We start from the raw sequence: 26,758 nt of genomic DNA on the forward strand, positions 1-26,758 counted from the left end.
CTTTGGTCTATCTTAATGTCCTTAGCCATTTTTATTTGACATAATTCTTTTGTAAACTGGATGGCTACCCTCAAAACCACAGCTTTGCAACCTCCTGGGAGGAAAAGTAACTTGCAGAGACCATGTGGGTCATAGCAGACCCCCACACCTCCAAAATGCCCTATCCCAAAGCAACTTTTTTTGGGGGGGGATCTAGTTTATGTTGCACACCGTTATTAGCCAAGTCTGGTTTCCAGCTGCTTACTCTCCTTTTCCATCCCACTCCACCTGTATTTTGCCTACCTTCGCTTTCTCCTAAATTTTAAACAGTCCTTAGCTGTGACGATCTAACGCACCAAGTTAGGGGGGGAGGGGAGGCTCCTGCCACTGCCTGCAGATGGTGCTGCTGATGCAGCTGCTTAGTATCTTTTGTGGGTAGACTGCCTCCAGACACAGCTTCACTTCAGTGATCGAAAGGGGAACGCTACGAAGGATTGGCATCGCTGCTCTGTATGAAAGCGCAGATGTGCAACGGAGCTGTCCATTATCTACCTCAGCGTGGCAAAATAAGGGCCTAGCATTCAGGGCCTACAGGTTGTATGTCAGACCTAAGCTGTAATTTTGACCACTTTGTAAGGAATAAAGAAGAGAGCCATGTGCGGCCCCTGAATGCAAGTGGCAGGTGTCCCTCCATTTTGTTTCTCGTGTAGTTTCTCATTTTCAGCTGCATACTTTTAGCAGATGGCCAATTTCCTGTGCAATGGAGCTCTTTCTTTCTTTCTTTCTTTCTTTCTTTTCCTGCCTTTCATCCCTAGATCTCGGGATCGTTCACAATATAAATCCATCCACCCAACAGAGGATCTGAAAGTTTGGGTTTTTATTTACTGTTTCTCAAGGGGTACAATATTTGCTTTAAATGTTATGGTTGTGAATGTGGCCTGAGAGACCCAGAACTGACAGATCCTTCCATCCCTGGGACTTAACTGGATAGAACCCAACAATTACATAAACACAGGCCACAAAACAGTCACGCACACGTAAAAACATGCACATCTGCTATGGGTTTATGTGCAAAAACATACAGCTTGTGGAGCGGAAGAGTCAGAGAGAAGGAATCCATTTGCCCCCAGCCTCTACCACCTACCACACAGTTGGCTTACTTGGTAGTCTCAGAGCTGGGTGAGAAAACAATTTTAAAACTGTTTTTGCCACAAGAGATGGGAATGTGTCAACGTGGGTCCATCTGTCACTGAGAAAACATGTGTGTGTCTGAGAGAGGCTGTGTACACATCACCCATTTAATGCACATTTGAAGCACTTGACTTCCCCCAAAGAATCCTGGAAACTGTAGTTAGCTATGGGTGCTGGAAATTGTAGCTCCTGGGGACGATGACAAACTAGAGTTCCCAGGATTCCCTGCGGGACATAATGTACTTTAAATGGATGGTACACATGTCATCAGAAGGTACCTGAGAGATCTCGGGTGGGGTGGAGGCAGAAAAAGATCACTAAAGGGGGCAGAGATATGAATTGAGGAATTGCAAGAACGACCATAGCTCAGTGACAGAGCATCTACTTTGCTTGCAGAAGGTCCCAGGTTTTACCCCCGACACCTCTAGGTAGGGCTGGGAACCCAAGTCAGTGTATACAATACTCAGCTAGATGGACAAATGGTCCGGCTTGAAATAAGGTGGCTTGTGGTTGATGATCATCACATAGACTTAAGACACCTGGGGCCGCAACCTTGATGAAGCTAAGCAGGTCTAGAGCTGGTTCGTGCCTGGATGGGATGCAGCAATGCAGACCCACATATACTGTCTTTGTGCTGCATCTTGGAAGGAAAGTAGGCTGCTAATGAAATCATATAATGGCCATCATATCATGATTACTATTATTATAAGCACACCTGCTCTACAAGAGGTGGAGATGGAAAACAGAGCGTGGGACAAACCTCTCACAATATTCTCCGTAAGAATAAAAATTGCAGCCGATGGACCTGGACTGCCTCCTTGTGGCTCAGGCACAACAGTTCAGGCATGAGAGAAAGCTCAGAAGAGCCCTATATAGCCCCTATAGAAGACTTTGAGACTCTAGCAAACACCCGTTTGGCATCAACCTGTGGCATTTTAGTTGAGGGCTAGTTTACACACATACACACACACCCCTCTCCCTCCAAGACAAATAAGAGGCATTGTCGGAGTTCAAGGACACATCCCAGCAGACAAAAGGCATTCTGGGTATGAAGCAAGGATGGGGAAAGGTGTGGCCTGTGGAGAGGCCCAAGGGCCAGAATAAGGGATCTAGAGGGCTGCATTCAGTCCTCAGGTTCCCTGCCCCTGCTGTAACCCAACAATTTTGGTATGACTCTGCTAGAGAAGCACCATATTCTGTTTCCATCCCAGAATGCACACACACAGCAATGCGTGAGCATTCTAGAGTTTACTAACGTACAAGGGCCATCAATGATCATTTAACATTTGGTTTCTATAAGCTCAGTACCTGCTCCACTCCAAAAGCATTAAGGACACATCAAACGTTCTTAGAAAGAGGAAATGGATTACCCTGAATTCCCACTCCCAGGTTTGTTGCAGTTTTCATTTCTCTGGCATCAGAACCAGAAGCACTCCAAGTGCAGCCCACTTACCTGTCCTAGGCTTATCTGGTGAGATTAACTGTGGTGCCACCTGCCATTTTGGGTTCCCCTCAGTGCCCCAGGCCACTTGTTACAGCATCGCTCTGGGACATTTTGGGAAATCAAAATGGGCTGCTTCCCAGTTAAGCTCAGGACTAGGGATGCAAGAAGGCAGTGGTTTGCATTGCAACCCACCTTTGTCGCCAACACCGATGTTTCCTTTCCGCTGCAGTTCATTTTCTGCCCAATTCTGTTATTTGTCTTGCTGTCTGCTAGTTAATGTAATTTACACAATCCTTTACATTATGAATTTAATTAACTATGTAATTACATTCCACACCATTTCAATGTACAGGAAATGTCAAAACAAAATATATTTTTTAAAGTCATTAATTACTTGTTAAGAACAAACAAAACGGAACTTTATGAATGAAAACCACCTGTAGTCACTGGATTTATTTCTGCTCTAAACGTGCCAAGAAACAGTGGAAATTCCCACGTCTGTTTCCAACTGAATTCTGCGGGATCCCTTCTCATGACTGGGGGAGCGAATGAGTGGGCTCCTGACACAGGGCACTTTGCTGAAAGATGCTTCTAATCTTTAGCCAACACCATCTGCTGTGTGTAATGACTGACCCCATCCACAATGGCTACCTCTCCTAGAGCACATGCCATCAACCTTTTTCGGCCAGTGGGTACATTACAAATCTTGAGACAGTGTTATGGCTGCCATGGGGGCCTGTCGTGTCACAAAATGGCTGCCACTGAGGGATGGCAAAATGGCCTCCATGTCTAAAAGAGAATTCAACCACCCCATTCAGAACAGATGGGAAATCAGGTGTCCAATGGCAAGTGGGCATATTTAAGGCGGTGAGTTTAGCAGAAGAGAGGCCGAGCCTGTACAAACAGGAAGTGAGCAAGAAGAGGAAACAATCACTAGTGTACTGTGGGATTATTATTATTTTTTACAGGATATTTACAAAGACCTTTTGTGGGCACTATAGGAGGCAATGGCTGGCACACCGGCACCCTCGGGTGCCACACTTTGGAACCTCTATCCTGGAGCTAGAGCCTGGAGCCTGGAACCCTTCTGAAAAAGAATTATGTGTCCACCTTCCTGCTTCCGTGGTGACCAGAAGCAAGGGGAGACAGCCACTCAGCAGCAGAGCATAGCTTTGCATGCACAGTCCCGCCATCACTGTTAAAGGGACCCTGGAAGTAGGAAGGGTTGGGAAAGCCTTTAAGTGGCTACTGCCAGCCAAAGCAAGAAGCAGTCCTGGGCCAGACAGGTCAATGATCTGGCTCAGCCTGAGGCAGCTTCATAGGAGAGGGAATGAGGGGATGTTGGTAGGTGACGGCTTGTCAGACAGGGGAGGGAGAAACTACGTCTGCTGAAAATTCCCTCTTCTGCTAGGAGTAAAGGAGGCTCATCCTCCTGTATAGAAAGCCACCCAAAGGTTCCCCAAACTCTATCTTATCAACCAAGAGGGCATTTAACAGTTCCAGACACACTCCAGTTAGGCAAAAGCATTCAAGGAGGCACAATGAGGGGGAGGCCTAAGGGCCACATGGAGAGGCCCAGAGGGCCACATCTGACATTTGAATCCTCTGAAAGAGGTCATCCCCCAACAGCACACGATAAGCTAATGGGTTGCAGTCAGAACTGTATCCTACACTAATAAAAAAAATGATCTAAATTCTGTATCGTGAAAAACTGGGTTCTGTGATCTGAAGGAAGTGTTGTGAGTTGGGCAGAGGAAGGAAGACCTTTTGCAGGCTACTGATGTGCCATATCTTGAAGACAAAGAATCTTCATCCACTCCCGGCCTTCAGAGATTTTCATTATATATTGCCCACACATGCAATTTCAAAGCTTAAGGGGTATAAACTTTTTATAATAACGAAAATGTGGAGTCTCAGAAGGCGGAATTCCGCACTCAAGCAAAATTCTGCACTTGCCCAGTATGTTCGCAGAACACAGCCTTCCTAATAGTGGCATCATTCCATCACCTGAATTAACAACAGACCACCACCACTCCCTAAGGGTCCTGCATTTCCACCTTTCATGTGCACCCCTTCCACTTTCCTGCTGTTATTTCTTCAGTGGATAGTTCAAAGTTTCTCCTGAACGACTGCAACAGGATATCATCTTTCCATCACTGGAACATCCATCAAGGAACATCAGCAGAACTGCAAGGAGAAAGGACACTCTCTGAACATTGCTGGATCTTCTGGGACATTGCATGCCTCACCTTCAACACCCCCTGCCTCACTTTCAACATCCCCAGGTGTCCACACAAAGACAAATTCACCAACGCCAACATGGTCATTCCCCAGATTTGGTTGAGGAATTGGGCCGCGAGATTTTGACTTACACGCACTGGGATTTAACATGAGGAGACCTGGGCCATATCTAAATGGGTTGTCCTCGCATGGACATGAGGGGACAACAGAGGTAAAGCTGGTATGCTAGGAAGGGAAGGCATACACACCACCTTCCCTTTGTGGCATGAGGAGGGATGCTCAAGGATTTTGTTCTGCCTGCATTTTAAGTGAACTTCATTCAAACTTCCCAAATCGATACATGGATCACAATGAAGTTGTCCTTCCATTTTAACCCTTCTCCAGATTTTGAGAGAATTCCAAAATGTAAAACGAATGCATATTTTAAGGTATAATGTGTACACACAAAAATGAGCAAAGATAAAAACTTATTTTGGGGGGTGGGGGTGGGAATACTACCTTCCAGCGGTTCCCGCACTCGTTACACAGCACAAAGGTCGTCATTGGCTCGTCAGCACTCCGTGTTTGCACCTGGAAGGAGAAAGTCAGCTGTGAGCTGGGTGTTTGCCTTTCTGAGCAAACTGGAGCACAAATTCCAGTAGCAAAGAGGCCCCAGCTTCCAAAATTTAATCCTCACAACTAAATTCCAGCGTTTTCATTGCCACTATCAAATTTGGGCATTCTGCAACTTGCATAAATTACACACAGTTGCTTGCTATGTGTTTTTGCCCCTTCTGCTAGTCCAAAGACAGAGCAAAGAGCCTGGCAGGGCACACACACAGAATGCCTATAGCTATATATCAGTCTATATTATATTGCATATGTTTACACAGACATTCCCTTGATCTCTCAACCCAAAACTCCTGTTCTAATTGTTAAGTTGCTTTAAAGGGAATGATGGATTTTTATATGTTTGTGTAACTGGTTTTTATAATCTGCAAGTCACTTGGAAGCCCATTTTTTGCATTAAATGGTATATAAAGACTACATACTCGAGAGAGAACACCACCTGCACATTGTACAATATAATCCGAGTGCAAACAAGGGGGTGTCATATCCAGTACATGGGTAAAACTACAACCCATCTACACATGTTTTAGAAACTACAAATTTGCAATCTTGACCAAAACAGTGGAGCAAATAATTTTAGTTCTGAGAACCGCAGCCTGTCAGTCTTATCACTAGTATCTGCAGAGATGCCAACAGATCCAACCATGTTAGCAAAGAGGGAGACCTTCTGGGTGTACACACCACGCTCCTTAACACCTCGTGGCCTCAGCCTGGAGGACGGTACCAGCACTGCTTGGCTCTGATGAATGAAGGCATCCTGAGTGTGCCAACCTCAGAGCTCTATAACTGCCACCTTGGATACAGTATCCATTCATTGTTATCAAGCAGCAGATGAAGGCAATAGCTGAAATGTTTCAACACGTAAATTAAAAAAGCACTGTGCTTTATTAAACATATAGTTTATAGTTCAAATTGGGGAAAATACAGTAAATGGATAAAAGTACAAAGATTCATAAAATGTTTAGGGGTATGCATACCCTTGCGTCCCCCCAGAAAAAAAGCACTGAATACATACACACACACACACTGGTACCTCGGGTTAAGTACTTAATTTGTTTTGGCAGCCCGTTCTTAACCTGAAACTGTTCTTAACCTGAAGCACCACTTTAGCTAATGGGGCCTCCCACTGCCGCCGCACCGCCGGAGCACGATTTCTGTTCTTATCCTGAAGCAAATTTCTTAACCCGAGGTACTATTTCTGGGTTAGCGGAGTCTGTAACCTGAAGCGTATGTAACCTGAAGCGTATGTAACCCAAGGTACCACTGTATATATATGTAGAGATCTTGCTCAGATTCTTCTGCGGTCCCTGAAATTGACTATATCTACAGTACAATGTGTAAATAAACATCATTTGCATTCCTTTTCTCGCTGACTGCAGAGATCTCTTGTGAAGCACAGAGGGTGGTAATTGTTTTTTCACCATGTGAACCTGCCCAGCCTGATAGGTCTTGCCCAACAGCCCAGCCCACCTCACCTCACCTGGTTATAGGTGCAGTTCTTCTTTTTGCATTTGCCACACTGGAAGAGGTCAGTCGTGGTGCCTCCAGTCTTCGCCATCTGATGCTCTCGGATGGCTTCTTGGGTCATGGCGTTCCTCAGCTCCTTCAGTTCATCGCTGGCCATTTCCTGCAATTAATTACTTAGTTAGAGCAGACTTTCTGCCCTACCAGTCCTAAACTGGCCACAGCGTTTTGCAAGGGCAAACTATCAGCTGGTTGTTAGGGCTAGCAAAGACTAACACACAGGAAACTGCAGAGGCTGACAGATCAATTCACATCCCTGCAAACCCCCATTTCAGCCCAGTCACATCTTTTACCTGCTCACACCTGACATCCCATATATGCCAGGTGTGCAGAAGGAAGGTGAGGCTCGGCCAAAATGGCCTCATGCCCCTAATGAGATCTGCGGGACAGAGATTCCCCACCACGGATGTAAAACGTTATAGTCCAGCCTGTTCCTTCTCCTCCCTACTTACATCTGCCGTCATCCTGGCAATGAGGCTGGGCGGAATGGCTCCGGACAACACGTTTCGGCGCAATCCAGGATTCTTGGGGTCCTTCAGGTTGCTAATGCGGCTCCTCACACGGTTGCGATACTTCATATCGGTGCCCTTCAGCTCCTGGTAGATATGTGGAGGCGTCAAGGAAGAAGGGCAAAAAGGATGATACACAGAATGAAATGGGTCACAGAGCTCAGGTGACAGGGAGCATGCTCTGTGTGGGGAAGGCCGCAGGTTCAATCCTCAGCATCGCTAGCGAAAAGGATTTCAGGTAGGAGGCAATTCAACAGATCTCTGCCCCAAACCCTGATTGCCATGCATCACAGATAGCAAGCCAGTCTCCACTGCGTGTGTGTATCACGAGATCCAATCTCTCTCTAGGACTCTCATACCTATGGGACTGCCTCTCATGGTATGTCCCACGGAGGACTTTACGGTCTTCAAATCAAAATATCTTGGAGATCCCGGGCCACAGGGAGGTTAGGCTGGCCTCGACCAGAGCCAGCGCTTTTTCGGCCATGGCCCCAATCTGGTGGAACACTCTGTCACAAGAGACTAGAGTCCTGCAGGACTTGACATCTTTCCGCAGGGCCTGCAAGACAGAGCTGTTCCGCCAGGCCTTTGGCCAAGGCACAGTCTGACCCCCTCTCTCCTTCTGTAATCCTCATAGAACTCTAACCCAATGGTTGATTCTGAATTGATTTTAGAATGTATTTTAATTAATTGACTGTATGATTTTATGCACACTGTGCTATTTTTACTTGTTGTTAGCTGCTCTGAGCCCGGCTTTTGCCGGGGAGGGCAGGATACAAATAAAATTATAATGTTGTTGTTGTTGTTGTTGTTGTTGTTGTTGTTGTTGTTGTTGTTGTTGTTGTTGTTGTTGTTGTTGTTGTTGTTGTGTCTCATCTGTTTTGGAGCCCAGAAGCAATACTGTTATGCATAGAGCCCGTTTACAAAGCGCTTCCAGTACTTTATATCTATATATATAATATGAATATGCAGTGGCACCTAAGGTTAAGTACTTAATTTGTTCTGGAGGTCTGTTCTTAACCTGAAACTGTTCTTAACCTGAAGCACCACGTTAGCTAATGGGGCCTCCTGCTGCTGCAATTTCTGTTCTCATCCTGAAGCAAAGTTCTTAACCTGAGGTAATATTTCTGGGTTAGCGGAGTCTGTAACCTGAAGCGTATGTAACCTGAGGTACCACCGTAAAACCGTTTTTGTAACGGTTTGGGATCAGCAACAGTATCCCAATTTAATAGATGGGAAAGTAAGACTAAAAGACAGCCCTGGAGTGAATGATAGCAAAACATTGTTCTGGCCTACAGAACCCAAACTATCCAAAGGATATGATCTTCAATTTCAGCTGCCATCTTGTCACAATTGACTCCAAACTCCTTGTAATCATCTGAGGAGAAAAGGAAGCGGAACAGAAGAGATCATTCTGTGTGCAACTTAGGAGTTAATTCTTGTTAGCATTAGTGGCAGGACTTTTGCTGAAGCAGCTCATGCCCTGGTAGTTCTGAGGGAGTTCCTCCTCTGCGTATGTGTTAATGTCCCCTTCCTCTGTACAGGGTCTGTACTAAGAAAGAAAAAACCTCTCTCGAGGTTTTGTTTTTCTACTTGAATTACACACTGTTTATTGTTCAGTTTGCTCAATGAGGCGTTATCCATATTTTCCTCTCTGGATTCCATCTACATTTCTTCATTGCTTCCCTAACCTAGGGTTGCCATATTTTAAGAAGTGAAAATGTGAAAACAAAAATGGCCCAACCTGCACAGCATCTGAAGGCCCTCTGCTTCCCCATCCCAGCTGGAAAGTTTCCTGAGCCACAGAGGTATATACTGGCCTCTCACCATCCATTTTCAGAGCTGCGGAGACCATCTCAATGCATTTGTCCCGGACAGAGTCTCCTGTCAGGTAGCACGATGCCAAGAAGCAGGTAGAAGATGAAAATGTCGGAGTGGTGGGGCTGGTTGGGGTCTTGGGCACATCTGGCCTAGCTTTGCTGTGGGATCTGAAGAGGGCAGAAAACAACAGGTCTTTTGCAAAAGCAGAAGATGGTAAATATCACCATGAAGAACGTCCCCCCTACCTAAGGTAGGCTCTCTTTTTTAAGCCTAGTTCTTACTGAGGCAGGTGGTGGTCTAGCCTGGACCACTCCAGACCAGAGGTAGGGGGCTTACATAACATTTCATTTCATTGGTTAAATTTCTATACTGCTCTTCATCCAAGGATCACAGGGAGGATTGCAATATAAAAACACAAAAATGAACAACTAAATGCTCTTCTCTATTATTATTATTATTATTATTATTATTATTATTATTATTATTTAAAATCTCCTAGCAATAACGTAATCCCCCACCAATGCTAGAACAGGGGAACCACCCAGTGAAACTAACTGGGAGATTCAGAAAGGACAAGAAGCACTTCTTCAAAAAAGTGCATCATTAACTTATGGAACTCGCTGCCACAAGGTATGTCAACAGATGGACACTAACTTGGGTGGTTTTAAAAGGAGATTGGACGAATTCATGGAGGACGAAGCTACCAACGGCTATTAGTCCTGAAGGACATAGGCATCCTTCTGGTATATTTATTTTACTTATTTATACAAATATCTAATATCTATACCACTATAGTGTAAAAAAAAAATCAAAGTTGTATACAATAATATTTATATATAATAAAAACACATTAAAATATTTTAAAATCAGAGACCATTGAGTCAATACTATGGAGAGAGATATTCTTAATTGCCAACATAAGCCTGGCAGAACATAAGCCTGGCAGAACAGAAACAGCTGTTTAAAGGTGGAAATAGAAGATCTCTATGGGCAGAATATTCCACAAAAATACCATTTGCGGAGAAGCAATAACTGGCTTCAAAGGGGCATCTGATTAACAGCTGTTGGGAAAATGATAATGGGCCAGATGGACCATTGGTCTGATCCAGCCAGCCTCTCCTTAATGTTTTTTGTGGCTCAAATTCATGGCAGTGTGGTGTTGTGGTTAGAACGTGGGACTAGAATCTGGGAGGCCAGGGCTGAAATCCCTACTCAGCCATGAAGCTCACTGGGAGATCTTTATATCCAGCTTCATCTCCCCCCTCCCCGCTTGGGGGAGAACACACAAATACCCAGCCATACCTCTCCTCTTTGCTATCGGTAGAATTCTTCCGAGACCCTGGAGGAGATGCAGCTGGGTTGGAGCCAGTGGAGGCCCTCCTGTAAGGAAGACAAAGAGGTGCAACAAATAAGATGCCAAAACACGCTCACTGCAATGGGAGTGGAGGGGATTCCCACGTATAGTTAAATTTTATTAACATTAACCCCAGACCGCTATCCATGTAGTTCTTTTTAATGGCCCCATCTGCACTAAGCAGCACTGCACCACATGAAACTTCCACCAAGGAATTCTGGGACTTGTAGTTTGCTAAAGGTGCTTGGAACTGAAGTTCTGTGAGGGATAAACTTCAGCTCCCAGGATGCTTTGAGGAAGCCATGACCGTTAAAGCGGTATACTTGTGCTTCAAATGTATGCTGCGGATGGGACCATGTTTATTAGCGCAGCTCTTGGCTCACTGTTTCAAGGAAGAAGGGTAACGTATGAAATAAAGAACCAGGAAGGACTAGACTAGGAAACTGCCCATCCTCTCAGGGGACCAGTCAAACACTTTCTCTGAACACTATGGACTAGAAGAGGGATAAAAGCCCTCCTGGACTTGCAAAGCTAGCAATGGCGCCAGGTAAAAGGCCAGCCATGCAGCATCAGCAAAGCTGACAAAGTAACTTACCTGTCCGTTGACAGCCTCTTGGGAGAGGAGGAGGAAGCAGCAGTGGAGGTGGAAGATCTCGAGTCTTCAGAGTCTCTTCTTTTGGGGGGGAGAAAGGGTACAAAGTGCAAAAAAAAAGAGCTATGAATTGCCAGACTGTTAGCTTGGAACACATGCGAACTGCCTTAGACCAGATTGGACTATGTTGTCCATCTAGCCTGGTGTTGTCCACTCTGACCGGCAGGGTCTCAGGCAGATTATTCCCCATCATCTCCTACCCGATTAACTGGAGGTGCTAGGGATTGAACCTGGGGCTTCCTGCAGGTAAAGCACGTGTCCTATTGCCGAGTTATGCAATCTCTACCCCCTAACATTAACATGGGAAATGGATGCCTGGACTTTGTGGCCATTGGAACTGGTAGGGTAGGATGTAAAGGTAAAGTGACCCCTGACCGTTAGGTCCAGTTGTGGATGACTCTGGGCTTGCGGCGCTCATCTCACTTTACTGGCCGAGGGAGCCGGCGTACAGCTTCCGGGTCATGTGGCGAGCATGACTAAGCCGCTTCTGGCAAACCAGAGCAGTGCACGGAAACGCCATTTACCTTCCCACCAGAGTGGTACCTATTTATCTACTTGCACTACGTGCTTTCGAACTGCTAGGTGGGCAGGAGCAGGGACCGAGCAACAGGAGCTCACCCCATCATGGGGATTTGAACCGCCGACCTTCCGATCAGCAAGCCCTAGGCTCTGTGGTTTAACCCACAGTGCCACCCGCGTCCCGGGGTGGGATGTAGGGAGTTCAAAAAGTAGGTGGAGCCAGAGCCTAGGATAGGAAGAGCCGACCAAGTCTAGTTTTGTCCCCATCCTCCTTCCTGCCGAATACTGCAAGGGTAACAATGGTACCAAGGAGGAGGAGGAGGAGGAGGAAGAAGCTGATAGGCAGTGTCACCCCCTGGACTGGTCACAGGTAAGAATGCAGGCAGGAGGGGCTGGCTGATGGCAGACGGGAGGTGGGGCAGTGAGCCCCTTGCCCTAAGGAATCAGTCTCCACCGGCAAGATTGTTTCCTAGGAAATTGAAATATTATGAGATCCACCGATGAAAGATAAGGACACGTACCTCTCTTTTTTAGGTTCCAAGTGGGATTTTTTCGATGTAGCTGAAGCACTTCTGGGATCTCTGCATAGAGAGACATAGCATGATGTAAGATTGCCTGAATTTGGCATTCTTCAGTTTGCCATCTCCAGCATCACGCATTTCAGTGTCTGTGCTGGCAGTAGAGGTAGCTTGGCAGAATTTACCTCCTGAACTTATCATAGACTATAAGGGGAGCTAACTCTGAGCCCTGCCAAAGACTTTCTTAGTCCAGCAGGCAACATAAGGTGGTGTTAAGGTTTATGTTCAGCTTTATGAGGAATTTCAAATTGCTTTATCCTTTGTATGATTATTCTCTGCTTAGAGCGTGTTCAGTACATAAATGCCTTTTTTAAAAAAGAAATAATTGAAAGAGAATTGAACTCATATGGAGGATGCTCTTTGGGGAAATTAACTGAAGCTAAATGAATAGAAGAGGAACAGATTTGGGGTGATCTGGAACGGGGTGCAAAATAATTGAAGAATTTATCTGGGTTGATTTGGATGGGGAAATTAGCTGGCTTGCTTTCCGCAACATATGAATTCTAAATGTGCACCTACTTTATATCAGTAAAGGTAAAGGGACCCCTGAGCATTAGGTCCAGTCATGACCGACTCTGGGGTTGCGGCGCTCATCTTGCTTTATTGGCCGAGGGAGCTGGCGTACAGCTTCCGGGTCATGTGGCCAGCATGACTAAGCCGCTTTTGGTGAACCAGAGCAGCGCATGGAAATGCCGTTTACCTTCCTGCTGGAGTGGTACCTATTTATCTACTTGCACTGGCGTGCTTTCGAACTGCTAGGTTGGCAGGAGCAGGGGCTGAGCAACGGGAGCTCACCCCATTGCGGAGATTCGAACCGCCGACCTTCTGATCGGCAAGTCCTAGGCTCTGGGTTTAACCCACAGCGCCACCCGCGTCCCTAGTACTTTATATCAGTAACGTGCATTAAATGTACACTGGCACAGCGGTTTTCAACTGGTCCATACCTCAGACCCATCTCTGACTCCCAAGCTGTGGCAGTGGAACCCACATGCATATTTCCCCCTTTGATTTATATTTAATAGTGCTAATGATGCACGTTATTCCGTCCTAACATGGAAACCCCCCAGAGCAATGGGGCAGGAAGAAGGTGCAAGCATGTGGCTAGCCAGAAATCTTATTTTTAAAAAACGGCTCATGCCTTTCTCGTATTACATTGCAGCACCTGTGGAAATTGATAAAATGAGCAGCTCATAAGGAGAATGCACCCTAGTCTTCATGCGTGTCTGGAATCCCACCATGGCAGCAACAGCCCTGCAAATAAAGCTCTGTGGATCCATGCCCTCAATCTTTTCTATGCCACCTGGTTGCCGGCCATAAGACAATTGTAAAACAAAGCTTTACCTATCTGATGCTCATCATATGCAGCAAACTGGGTAGCAGCAAGAACAATGCAAGTTCTCTCCCTGTTTAACGGTGCTCAGAGCATTCCCCAAATCTATCAGCGCAGAGCAGCTCTGCCATCTGTCAAACAGTGGTTAACAAGGTCCAGGACAATCCTGGCTCACCCCACCATTTTGCAAATGACACAGAAGAAGCAATATAGTTGCTGTTACAGGCGCTGAAGTGGAAAGGGAAACTAAACAGGGCCTGGCAGCCAAGATGGGCATTTTTCCAAGTACAAGCAGAGAACACCATGGTGAAGGGAGCGCCTGCTTAACAAGATGCCGTCTCTTAGGTTAGAACAAGAAACACCCTAGAAACTGGGCAGGAGCTTTTGCATATGCTTAGGCCCAATTAAATGTCCCTATAGTTGCCCTTCAAGGATATCCCATTTAAAAATAGTTAGGGGTGACATATAAATGATTTCATTCTGGTTAAGCCTCCCACCTGGAGACTCATCTAAAACTTAATTTTTTTGAGTAGGGATGGGGGAAACCTGTCCATTTCAGTTTCTCATTTTCCAGTCTTTCCACATCAGCCTGTGGCATCCTGAAATTTCATCAACGGATTCATCTTAATACAGTCGTACCTTGGAAGTCGAACGGAATCCGTTCCGGAAGTCCACTCGACTTCCAAAACGTTTGGAAACCAAAGTGCAGCTTCTGATTGGCTGCAGGAATCTCCTGCAGCCAAGTGGAAACCGCAGAACCACCGTTGCACGTTCAGCTTCCAAAAATAGTTCACAAACCGGAACAGTCACTTCTGGGTTTGCAGCATTTGGGAGCCAAAACATTCAAGAACCAAGCTGTTTGAAAACCAAGGTACGACTGTATACACAGTTTTGCAAAGAAATTTTCCCTAATACAAACCAGCCACAGATGCAAAAAGTCACTCTTAGGCATAATAATATTGTGCTATTGTTGTTGCTGCTGCTCATCATCAACATATGTGGTTCTAGACTGCCCTCCATCTCAAAGGAATCTAAGGGTAGCGTAGAGCAAATTATATCATATATACTTTAAAAATTTGGCTAAATTCTAGTAGCAAAGGAGAAGCTACAGAGGCATATCTTTGCAAGTAGTTAGAAGTGGTGGTACGAAGTGTTGCTCCTGGTGAAGAAATTTCTTAATTTCTTAAAAAATTATATATGTAATTTCTTAATACATACATTGTGAATTATGTAACATTTTTGGTACTTTGAGAATTTGTTCTTTCTGTTGCTTTTCCTGCATCCAGCGCCTTCATCTCCCTTTCCTTTGGTTTCCTGCTAACTGGGGAGGGGGGGGGGAATAGCAATTTTACCACTAACAATATTTGTCGACTCAGAAAATGTGATATCTGCAACAGAATTGCTTTTTCGAGGGAAGACAACTGGCAAATCAACATTTGCTCCTCCTTGCACTAAAAGCTACGAATGGCCCTAACATGTGAATACCGGTCTTTTTGTTTTCCACCAGAACTTTTGCAGAGAGTCACAGGGTGGGAAATGGTGTCTTCGGTTTTCCAGCCAGGGCTATCAATCCCTTTGTCTCTCTTTTTCTCCTTTTTGCTCTTCTCCGTCCCCGACTCTAAAAGAGAGAAAATGGGACATCCAGGTACCATCAAATATTATAAAGTCTTCTATATTTTCTAGTTTCGTTAGTAGTTTCATATAAGTAAGCCCTGCAATAGTTTTCTAGCACCCTCACACTTCTACTTGCTTTGTGAGCAACTCAAATTTTAATTTAAAAAAATTATTTATGATTTTCTGTTATATACATTTCAATAGTTTTATAATCATTCTAACATTTCAAAACTCGACTTCCTTCCTCCTCTTTCTGTAGTTCCTTAAATTTATTTCTTACATTTCCTGCACATTCCAAATTAACCTTTTTTTTATTCATCTACTTTAAATATATACTCTAATGAAACTTCAGGTTATTACAATAACCCTGCCAACATTCTTATCTCACAGTGTGTTTGTAAATATTCAATAAACTATTTTCATTATTTTATAAAAAGTTTGTTATCTTGATTTTTTTTATTTTTTCCAGTAAGTTTCGCCATTTCGGAATATTCCATAAGTTTTTGTATCCATTTTTCTTTCGTCAGGACTTCATCTTCTTTCCACTTTTGGGCAAATAACATTCTTGCCACTGTAGTTGCATACATGAATACATTTCTATACTGTTTAGGTAGTTCTACCCCTATAATTCCCAAAAGGAAAGCTTCTGGCGTTATTTTTTTAACAAATGTTATTTTAAACATCTTTTTCAATTTGTTATGTATCGTTTCCCAGTAAGCTTTAACCTTACTACAAGACCACCAAAAAAAAGAAAAAGAAAAAAGAGAAAAATTTCAAGTCCCCACAAATGGGGAAGTATGCTTGCAAAGTGGAGGGTGGCAATGTTTTTGAAATGGTAATAATTCCACGGGACTCGAGGAGTCGTGGATTTTTACATTGAAGCAGTTGCAACTAAGCTCCAACAAACCCGTAACAGCACACACCATGGCAGAGATGCTGATAACTAAAGTTAATAATTACATGATTTTTTAAAAAGTCAACCGCAGTCACAGCTGGGGCTGGGGATTTTGATCAGAACCACAACGAGGGCAAATGGTTTTTATAATAGTAGTAGTAGTAGTAGTAGTAGTAGTAGAAGAAGAAGAAGAAGAAGAAGAAGAAGAAGAAGAAACAACAACAACAACAACAACAACAACAAGCTCCCTGCTGTGATCCAGATCTGCCCCATAGCTATAATTTCCTTTAAAACAACAAGAACAATCATGTTCAATTCCTTGCATGCTTATATCAGTCTGCCTTGTTGTTCTGCTTGGTAAGACAGGACTTGTAAATCATCAATGATGCTTTCCTCCATTGAAGGAGGAAACGTGGGGCTATCTTTGAAGGTGACCAGGAAACTACAACTAATCCAAAATGTGGCAGCGAAACTGGCGACTGGGAGTGGCCGCTGGGACCATATAACACTGGTCCTGAAAGACCTACATTGGCTCCCAGTACATTTCCTAGCAGAATTCAAAGTGATGGTGCGTGTTTACTAGAGAGTAGGGATTTGGGGGGGGAGTCGATTCAGCACGCGTATAAAGTCAAACTTACTGGTTTCGTACTTTCTGAAACAAAGCACAAAGTGAATCACAGCCAACCCTAGCCTAACCGAGATGGGGAACAAAATTTAGTTCAATTCAAATTTTAATGCATACCTACCAGCCTCGGTCCAGTATACCTGAAAGAGCACCTCCACCCCCATCGGTCTGCCCAGACACTGAGGTCCAGCTCCAAGGGCCTTCTGGCAGTTCCCTCACTGCGAGAAGCAAAGCTACAGGGAACAAGGCAGAGGGCCTTCTCAGTAGTGGCACCCTCCCTGTGGAATGCCCTTCCACCAGATGTCAAGGAAATAAGCAACTACCTGACTTTTAGAAGACATCTGAAGGCAGCTCTGTTTAGGGAGGTTTTTAACGTTTGATGTTTTATTGTGTTTTTAATATTCTGTTGGGAGCCGCCCAGAGTGGCTGGGGATAATAAATAAATAATAATTGTTGTTGTTGTTGTTGTTGTTATTCCAGTGTCCAGGAATCGCAAGTGGCGAGAACAGGATGCTAGACTAGATGGGCCTTTTGCCTGATCCAGCAGCACTCTTCCTTTGTTTGTTTTGAAAGAAACAACACTTAATAACATTAATAGCACATAGAGAAGCTGGGGTCAGTGTTTCTGTTGTTTAAATGGGGTGTTCTATTTGTTTTTGTTTGTTTTCTTTAAAAACCTAGATCCCTTTTTGGGCCCTCAGCTTCTGAAAGCAAGCCACACTTTAAAATGCAAACAAATTCCTTTGCAATCAGTCTTTGCAGGTCGGAATAAACCGGCTGAATAAAAAAAGAAAAAGAAACCAGGAGGTAACTCTCCAAAACAAAGTGTGGGGTGAACAATCTTCCGCTAGTATTTCCAGCAGTAACTGTCAGGACTATTAACTCCAACACAAATATGGCACATATTTCCAAACTCTCCAATAGCTGTTATTACTGTAGTTGCATGAGAAAATGCTATGCTACTGAGTCGTCAGTGAACATTCCTGTACACATTTAACCAACCAAACTCCACTGGTGTGTCATACCGTCTCTGTGAGAGTTTGTAAAAGCAGCACTCGGTTAGTTACTGATTATGAGAGAAGCTCTTAGTTCCAATTTTGCTTCCCTGGAAGAGACATACATGGTCAAAAGGGCAAACCACAGCCCCACTGGTGCTATTTGGTTGTCTATTTGAGGGCGGCTGCATATGCACAGACAAAGTTGGAGAGAGGCAACAGGCACACTTACCTGCCTGGGCCTCACTCTCACACCATCACCTGTATAATGTGCAACACCCACACGGTATCAGCCGATATTCACCCCAGCTACATAGGCTCTGCATCCTACTAGTCCCCAGTGTCTCAATATGGAAGCGCCGGGGCTCTCATTTTCTTGTCTCTCTGACCCAGAATCACCCCATCATCCAAAGCTAGCATGGCCAAGAGTCAGGGGTGATGGGAGTTGTAGTTCAGCTACATCTGGAAGGCCACACATCCCCTGTCATTGCTCTACAGGCACAAGGCCTCACAAATCTCAACACCCTCGGCTAATGCTGTTTTCTTGAAGTCTCAGCAGCTTTCTAATGGTGATACTCAGAGATCCTGCTGACATTTTTTTGCCACCCACAACAAAACAATCTTACCCAACAACCTCTTCCAGTTCTTGATGAGGATTTTCGCCAGAGTTACCACCTCCTCGTCAGCACAGTGCTTGCGGATTGTGTTGACAGCCACGCCAATTCTTGTGGTCTGAGAGACAGAGAAGAGGGATCAGCAGCCGTTCATGCAAGAGCTCTCAGCAACAGAGCAAACGCTTTGCATGTGGAATGTCCCTGGTTTAATCTTTCAGGTCTCCGACTTAAAAGGGTCCAGGGAACAGCTGGAGGACTCAGGGGCCCATGTCAGAGTTGACCTTGGAAAGCCAAAGCGGTGACCTCCAGATGTTGTTGGACTACAATTCCCAGCAGCAGCAGCCAGCGTGACAGGGATGATGGGAGTTGTGCTCCAGCAAACATAAGGAAAGCCTGTTGGGTCGGGCCAATGATCCATCTAATCCAGTATCCTCTTCTCACAGCAGCCAACCCACCCTCTCCCACTGTGGTTTCCAGCAGCTGGTATTCAGAAGCATAACTGCCTCTGACCATGGAGACAGAGCGTAGCCATCATGGCTAGTAGTCTCATCCTCCATGAACTTGTCCAAAGCCACTTCTGCCCTAAGGAGGAGGTGGGGTCGCAGGCTTCACACACACACACACACACACACCCTGCGTGTGATTGGGGGGATTCCCAGCCGCGTCACCTCCTGGCCAACCAATTGGAAGGCTCTGGGGGTGTGGCCTGCCTTATTTAAAGCAGGACGCAGTTCCTGCTTTCCCCACCCTCCCGCCCTGTAAGGTTTTCATTCCTTGACCTTGCTATGGACCTTGCTTGGTCGCCACCGAGGGGCCTGGTAGGAATTTTTCCACTTAGCAAATTTGCACCTGCCACTTGGTTTTCGCCTACCTCATAGCAAATCGTCACAACTTTCTTGGTATGGGAGGTTAGGCATTGGTACTGTTATGTAGATGGAAGAGGAGAGGAAGCGCCATCACCTGCCCCACATATTGAAGGGTAGTCTGATAAAGGATTCCAGGGAGTGTGGCCCTGTCCAAAGCCTAGGGAGGTGAGGGCCTAAGGCACACCCCCTATCGGTGACCCCAGGGGAGTTCCTAGTTGATGTGCATCAGCAGGACTCCCCCTACTGGTGGTTAACCCTTCCCGGACTTCAAGCGGATGGGCTGAAGTCCGATATAGTCAGTTAGGACCAATGCCTACGCCAATACCGCTCATCACCTGTAACCAATAAAGTTGTGGCCTTATTTAGCCCATTAACCTTAATAATTGTGTCACGTGTCATTATTTCCACTGGGGGGCAGGCGGGAACTTGCCACACAATCCTCTTTCAAAGTCATCCAGTTTTGTGGCCATCACTGCCTCTTCTGGGCATGACGCCACACGAAGAAATACTTTCTTGTTATCTGTCCCAAATCCTCTAACATTCAAGCTTCATGGGATGTCAATGCAAGTTATTAGAGAGAGGAGGAAATGACTTTCCCCCAGCCACTTTCTCAAGGCCATGAATTATGTTAAAAACATCTATCATGCCACCTTTCTCCTCATCTTTTCTCTAAAGAGTCCCAAACGCTGGACCTTTTCCTGAGGCGGGGCTGCTCCACCCCCCTGATCATCTTCGTTGCCCTTTTCTGAACTTCCCCCAACACCCTTTTTGAGATGAGGCAAATGTCTAGAGAGCCCAGAGTATTTATGCCCCAGAATTCAAATACCTGCAGCAGCTGGATGGTCATTGTCCAACTGTTCAGTTTCTTCAGTAGGTCGAGAGCTCCTTCCTAAGAAGAGGGAAAACAAACACACACAGGGAATATTAAAAAGCCTTAAAATATGTTCTCCTTGTCTCCTGCAATATGCCTGTTGTAGGAATGGTCAGTGACAATCTCTTGAGGCACAGGTGGGGAACCTCAGACCCAGGGGCCATATGCAGCCCTCCAAGACCATTGGGAGTTTCCTGGCTAGGACATATCCTTGAACTCTGATCGTGCTTTTGGCTTGCTTGGATGGAGGACAGAGAAGGGCATATCAGCCAATGAGCGTTTGTTCCATTCCACCCACTTTTACCCCTGCTCACTGCTGATTGCTGGTGCCAGAAACGCAGCCCAGAAGGGGAGGTTGTGCTCTAGAATTGAAAAGGGCCCCCCATACCTGCTTCAAGGGATAACCTTCAGGCAGGAGGCCCTCAGTGGTCACTAAGGGTGGAGGCACCAGAGTTAGCAGGCACTCTGGCTCAAGCAGGAGGCCCACAATGAACCACCAGAGCTCCTTAGAGCTGCTCTTGCTCTTCTTGCCACTGGGAGAAAATGAATGTTTTTGCCTGGTGCCTAAAGATATGTAACACAGGCGAACTTCCCTTGGGGAGAGCATTCTTCAATTGGGGAGCCACCACATGTAGTGTTGCCACATTCTGGACATGAAGATGGGCTTCAGATGATATTGCTGGCTCACTCCTGATGCTCCTTGAGACCATACCAATTTGGTGTCTGACTGTGGTTGTCAAAAGGGAGCCACAGACAGACAATCAGCCAGTGCTTGCGACAGAGCCAGACTGCAATGACTGCAATCACAACAGTACTGCCCACCTTTCAACTTATGCATATTTTGGCATGCACCTACAAATCAACTCTAGGTGGCAGGTTTCCAGTGGCACAGCCCAAGCTTGAATTTGGCATATGCAATGAATGAACTCCAGCCAGATGGGCGGGGTAGAAATAATAAATTATTATTATTATTAAATAATTATTAGGGCTGGAAGTTTCTGTGGCCAACACGTACCATTTGCAAGAACATGGGGCAACATGTCCCTGCCCCCCCCCATCAGCAGGCAGACCCTTATCTGGAAATTCCTTTCAGGGGTAAGTGGCGACACCACCATGGATCTTTGCGGAAACCTGACATTGCAAAAGTCAAATGTTGTTTCCTTGTCAACGGAACGTCTGTCTGCGTCTCAAATAACTTCTGCAATGTGCCGCAGCAGCCCAAGCAGGCAGCACATGGGACTTCCAATGGGCTCTCTCACCTTTGGGAAAACAAAAACTCTCTCGCAGGTGATGGGTGGGTGTGGGTGGCACCAATTCATTTCCATTGCTCTCCAAGACGTTGTCACAAACATACATATTGCAAACATTTTACGCTGCAGAGCTTCTGATTTCTGCACCCGTCTATTAGGTAAGTTCTTAATATTTGATGTTTTATTGTATTTTTGATATTCTGTTGGGAGCCGCCCAGAGCAACTGGGGAAACCCAACCAGATGGGTGGGGTATAAATAATAAATTTATTACTATTACTATTATTATTAAGTGACAAAGAGGTGCCTCTCTCTGCTGTTGATACTTCTATACAGGGAAGGGAAGACATCAGTAAACTCCTCGATCCCTGCATAGTTAGAATAGGGGTGAATGCACCCTTAATACTTCTGGTTGTGGGGGTGAGCTTTCTTTCATATTGCCCATTGTGTGCTCAGGTTTCTAGTCCCTAGGGCAAGGGTGGGGAATCTCAGGCTCGAGGGCCAAATGTGGCCCACTTAGCTTCTCAAACTGTCCCTCGGGTCTCTCCCTAAGCCACACACCCCTCTCTCCAAATGTCAGGGCTCCAGATGGAGAGCTGCTGCCAGCCAGTGTAGACAATATTGAGCTAGATAGACCAATGGGTCTGACACAGTATAGGGCAGATTCCTGTGCTTCTTCATACTCCCTTCCCAGGTCAGAGTCTCCCTAAAGCAGGAAAGCCTTTTCCCCCCTCTATCCCAGCATGATCTGCAAAATTACAGTGGTTGCAGCAAAACCTTCAAATATTGTCGTTAAGTCTGTGGAGGGGTGGGTGTTGAAGGAGATCTGGCAGAGGAGGGTAGGGAGGAGTTATTTACAGTCATTGCATACTAGAGCAAAGTTTGCAAGGGAAGTCAAACATTAACTTCAACTCAAGGTGCAAATCTTGCTCCGTGGTTCACCTTCTACTGAGTATTGCCGGGGAGCCAAACGACAAAATCCTCAGACGGCTCAAGTGAAATAAGAATGGCAAAACATCCACTGAACTACACCAACTCTATTGTGGTGTGGTGGTTCGAGTGCCGGACTAGGACCTGGGAGACCAGGGTTCAAATCCCCACTCAGTCATAAAGCTCACAGGATGGGTGGCCTGGAAACTCAGCCTAACCTACCTCACAGGGCTCTTGTGGAGAATAATTGAAGAAGGGGAGAATAACTTATGCCACCTTGAGCTCCTTGGGGGATTCTTTTTTAAAAAAAGAATGTGTGCATTCTCAAGTAAATGCAACAGAAACTGTCCACAGAGAGATAATGTAAGGACAGCTGTGCACTTAGAGAATTTTGCACTGTGTGGGCTTGTGTCCTCTCCACTCTGGGCATATATGGTGTTATAGTGGTGAGCCCAAGGGCTGCATTCCCTCCTGGGGAACCTTCCAAAGGGCCCTGCCAAGGGTGGGCGGGGCCAGTGGCAACAGTGGGTGGAGTAAGAAATGCATTTTTTGCCTTTATACAAGGGGGCTAGCTTCCTTTGAACACACACTCTTCTCTGTCCTCCGTGCAGACCAGCAAGAGACTTGATTGGAGTTCAAGGATGCATCTCACAGGGCAAACACACTCTGGTGTGCAGAAGGACGGGCGAGGGGGGTGGCCTGGGGTCCAAATTCCAAGGGCTGGGCAGAGAGGACATTTTATCCTCCATCCAAGCAAGGAGCAGGCATTATCGGCATCCCAGCCAGGAAAAACGCTCAAGGAGGGTGTGAAAGCAAGGCCAATGAGGGGTGAGGTCTGGGGAGAGAGGGCATGACCTCTGGGGAGAGCCAGCCAAGGGCCAGGCAGAGAGGGCCACGTCTGGCCCCCAGCTCTGAGGCTCCCCTCCCACACTGGTAAGCCAGCCCTGCCACATTCAGGGACCCTCCTGCTCATTTTGCTGGGAAGGGTCCTAAATTCCTCAGCAAGAACATGTCCTCTAGTTGTCCCTAATCCACCAAACACATCCCCTGTTTTCTAGCCTCCCCCTCCCCATTAGATCCCTATTTTACCCATTAGGGGTGCTTTTTAAAACAAAGTGAGCACTCAGTTTGATTCCCTTCTCGCATGTGAGTGACCTAATCATTAAAAAGGAAAATGCAACAATCAGGTTTACTAACACACCCAGCTCCAGAAGCCAATGCGCAATTGCCACACATGGCAGAGTAAACAAGCATGGACGGTGACGTTGTCTAGCTTTTCAACTTCATAGCTGTGCCTTGAAGAGCCAGGTGAAATGGGAAAGTGTGCATCTCCCACCAATGAGAAAAAGTCCTTCCTTGGAGGTTTTTAAGCAGAGCTTGGACTAAATGACTCTCGGGGTCCCAACTCTAAGATTCTAAGTTTCTTAGCATACAGTGGTACCTCGGGTTAAGCATTTAATTTGTTCCGGAGGTCCGTTCTTAACCTGAAACTGTTCTTAACCTGAAGCACCACTTTAGCTAATGGGGCCTCCTGCTGCTGCCATACGGCTGGAGCATGATTTCTGTTCCCATCCTGAAGCAAAGTTCTTAACCCGAGATACTATTTCTGGGTTAGCAGAGTCTGTAACCTGAACCGTCTGTAACCTGAAGAATATGTAACCTGAAGTACCACTGTATAGCATTCACACTAGCAGCTTAAAATACAGTTTCTCTCCCCACCCAACGCGTTCACATCGGGGGGGTGTGTGTCTTCAGCCAATGCACAAGACCTTCTTCCTTTCCTCACCCCTGCAACATGGAACTTCTATTCATGATGCTATCATCTGCGCATGCGCACTCATTTTTGCATGTGCTCTCATCTGCGCATGAGCAACTGTACACACTGTTCTTAAGAATAAAGTGAATTCAGCGTAGGTTTTCTAGTTGCACTGAAGCTGATTTGGGCAAGGGGGAGGGGTTTACAAATCAAGCAACATTTGTCAAGAAGCAATAGGGTGAATATGGATTGTGTCTATATGGATTGCGGCTTCAGAAACTAGCAGCTGGATTTCAAGTAAGTGGTTATTTGAATGGACCCAGAATGTCTCAAAATGACTTACAAAATAAGGTAAAGGTACTCTTGACCAGTCGTGGACGACTCTGGGGTTGCGCGCTCATCTCGCTCTATAGGCTGAGGGAGCTGGCGTTTGTCCGCAGACAGCTTCCATGTGGCCAGCATGACTAAGCCACTTCTGGCGAACCAGAGTAGTGCACAGAAACACTGTTTACCTTCCCGCCAGAGCAGTACCTTTTTATCTACTTGCACTTGACATGCTTTCAAACTGCTAGGTGGGCAGGAGCTGGGACCAAACAACCAGAGCTTACTTCCAAATTACAGATAACCTAATCAAATATTACTATTAAAGACATAACCCCATGTCCATCACAGGTGAAGTGACTGCCCGATACGCTACAACATAGCACATAAACCGCCCAATTGCTTTTGCAATTGTACTAATAAATTGTTATGAGTTTGATGATGCCCGGAATCCCTTCCAATCCTTGGGATTCTGTGTCTGCTTGCCAAAGCAGCCCCTTCATCTTGGTAATGGCTTTGGCTGGCAAATTAAGCACCACAATTAGCATAACCAAAGAAGTTGCTCTGTGCCATAGAACATATCATTGGGCCTCTCCCCACCAAGACAGCCAGTGTAGTTTGAGTGAACTGGAAGCAAGCTGGAGGCATAGAAGGATGTTTAGGATGCCCTGGATTCAAAGCAATCTTATTCTTAAGTAAAATTTGCCGGGGTGCTAATGTCATGAGCCCCTCTATCTTATGCTCAGGTTGCATACATGTGCAAATAAAACCATATGTCCCAAAGGCACCTCCATCTCTACTGACCTTCATTCCAAAGATAGCTTAGCTGGTTAGAGTGTGGGGCTGATAACACCAAGGTCACAGGTTTGATTCACACCCCATAAACGACAGCTGCATATTCATGCATTGTATTATTATTATTATTACTTATATATCACCTTATACCCAGAGGTCTCAGAGCAGTTCACATAAAAAGATCACAGTATATAAAATAAAAGTTGGTTCCTTCCAACTCTATGATTCCAAGGAAACCAAACCCTGAAACTCCTGGAGTCTCTCACTGCTTGCAGATTGGAGCGGCATGTAACTTTATTTCTCAGCCTTTAAATTGTGGTTACACACACACACACATCTTCCCATGTAGCTGGATGGAGGAAGGCAAAACTGGGAGTCCTCTTTTCCTGCCCTGTTCCTGCACAACATACATTATTTTTACTTCTCTGCTGCCATTCCTTCAGCAAGACACCAGGCAAAGATTAAATTTACATTGCCAGACTCCTGCCAAACACCTGTTGTCTACATACCTTCTCTCCAAATCCTCTTAGGGACTGGCCACTTGGAGATCTGCAGGAGCAAGTGGGGGGGGGAGAGAGAAACTGTCCCTGAAAGAAAACTGAAGCTCTCACAAATATGATTGAGGTGGGGTGGGAAAGAGAGAGAAAACAAAACTACTCCCCAGATTTTTGGGGGTGGGAACCTGGCTTTTAAGCAAAGCAAACACAGGAAATAATATATTTTTGCTTGTCTCGGGTCACCTAAAGAGCACAACGATTCTCAGCTGTAACGCAAACCCTGCGAGGTGTTTTTTTAAAAAACCTGATTTCCCCGCCCCGCAACTGTTGAGAGCTGCAGTTGCACCTCCTTCGATTCTGACGGTTTTGCAGAAAGTTTGCTGAAAACCACAGGAAACCACATTAAAAGCAACTGCTTCTTGAAACCCGAAAGGGACCTCCCAGTGCCAGCGACAGACTCCTGCGAATTCAAGCAGAGTTAAAACAGAAAGCACACAAGCAAAGCGAAAACACAAGACGCGCACCGTTTCTCTTACCATGTTCTTCCTGGACACCATCTTATCCAGCTTTCTGCCTATTCGGATCAGCTCCTCCGCTTGCCCCATGGCTTCTCCTCTCCCCAAAAAACACAAACAGACCTATGCCACGCTTCACTAAGGCGAGCGCCTGAAAATATTTAACGGGGAGTCGCGGGGGGGGGGGGGACAAGAAACGGACCCAGCTGGATCCGGATCTGGTTTTATGACAGTTGTAGTTGTTGGTTTTTGGTGACTTTTGGTGTTTTTTAAGAGGCGGGAACGTACTTGCGGAATAAAGGGAAAGTTTTCGCACTCACTGGAGAAGTTTGACGCGGAAGGGAGGCAAGAGGGCGAAATAACGCAGGCGTGCTGGAGAGGGGAGGGGCCACTCGGTCACTTATAAATGACGGCCAGGGAGTCAAAATAGCACTAGGGGGCTGGGCTAAATATAGGAGCCGAGGA

The 26,758-nt window shown here is 45.8% G+C and overlaps 1 protein-coding gene across 2 annotated transcripts; it reads right to left on the reverse strand.

Moving 5' to 3' along the window:
* Window positions 1–2,399: 2,399 nt before the first annotated feature.
* Window positions 2,400–26,639, reverse strand: TCEA3 (transcription elongation factor A3). 2 transcript variants are annotated; one of them, XM_081920783.1, is made up of 13 exons: window positions 26,315–26,639; window positions 20,187–20,249; window positions 18,507–18,612; window positions 15,237–15,369; window positions 12,365–12,424; window positions 11,268–11,345; window positions 10,621–10,698; window positions 9,325–9,485; window positions 8,805–8,875; window positions 7,441–7,581; window positions 6,945–7,091; window positions 5,354–5,425; window positions 2,400–4,801 (listed from the first exon to the last, which is right to left on the reverse strand). In XM_081920783.1, exons 1-13 carry the CDS (start codon window positions 26,381–26,383, stop codon window positions 4,793–4,795), a joined length of 1,188 nt encoding a protein of 395 aa, XP_081776909.1. In that variant the 5' UTR covers window positions 26,384–26,639; the 3' UTR covers window positions 2,400–4,792. The 2 variants fall into 2 exon arrangements, with proteins under 2 accessions (XP_081776909.1, XP_081776908.1); XM_081920782.1 differs by having other exon boundaries at window positions 7,441–7,590; window positions 8,814–8,875; window positions 26,315–26,637.
* Window positions 26,640–26,758: the final 119 nt, after the last annotated feature.

The sequence above is a fragment of the Podarcis melisellensis genome (genome assembly GCF_964234715.1).
Source record: "Podarcis melisellensis genome assembly, chromosome: 8".
NCBI lineage: Eukaryota > Metazoa > Chordata > Lepidosauria > Squamata > Lacertidae > Podarcis > Podarcis melisellensis.

Coding starts and splice junctions, on each gene's coding strand:
- TCEA3 (XM_081920783.1), bottom strand. CDS start 26,383: ATGGGGCAAGCGGAGGAGCTGATCCGAATAGGCAGAAAGCTGGATAAG. Junction 20,250..26,314: donor TGGTGTCCAGGAAGAACATG/GTAAGAGAAACG, acceptor CCCTCTTCTTAG/GAAGGAGCTCTCGACCTACT. Junction 18,613..20,186: donor TGACCATCCAGCTGCTGCAG/GTATTTGAATTC, acceptor TCTGTCTCTCAG/ACCACAAGAATTGGCGTGGC.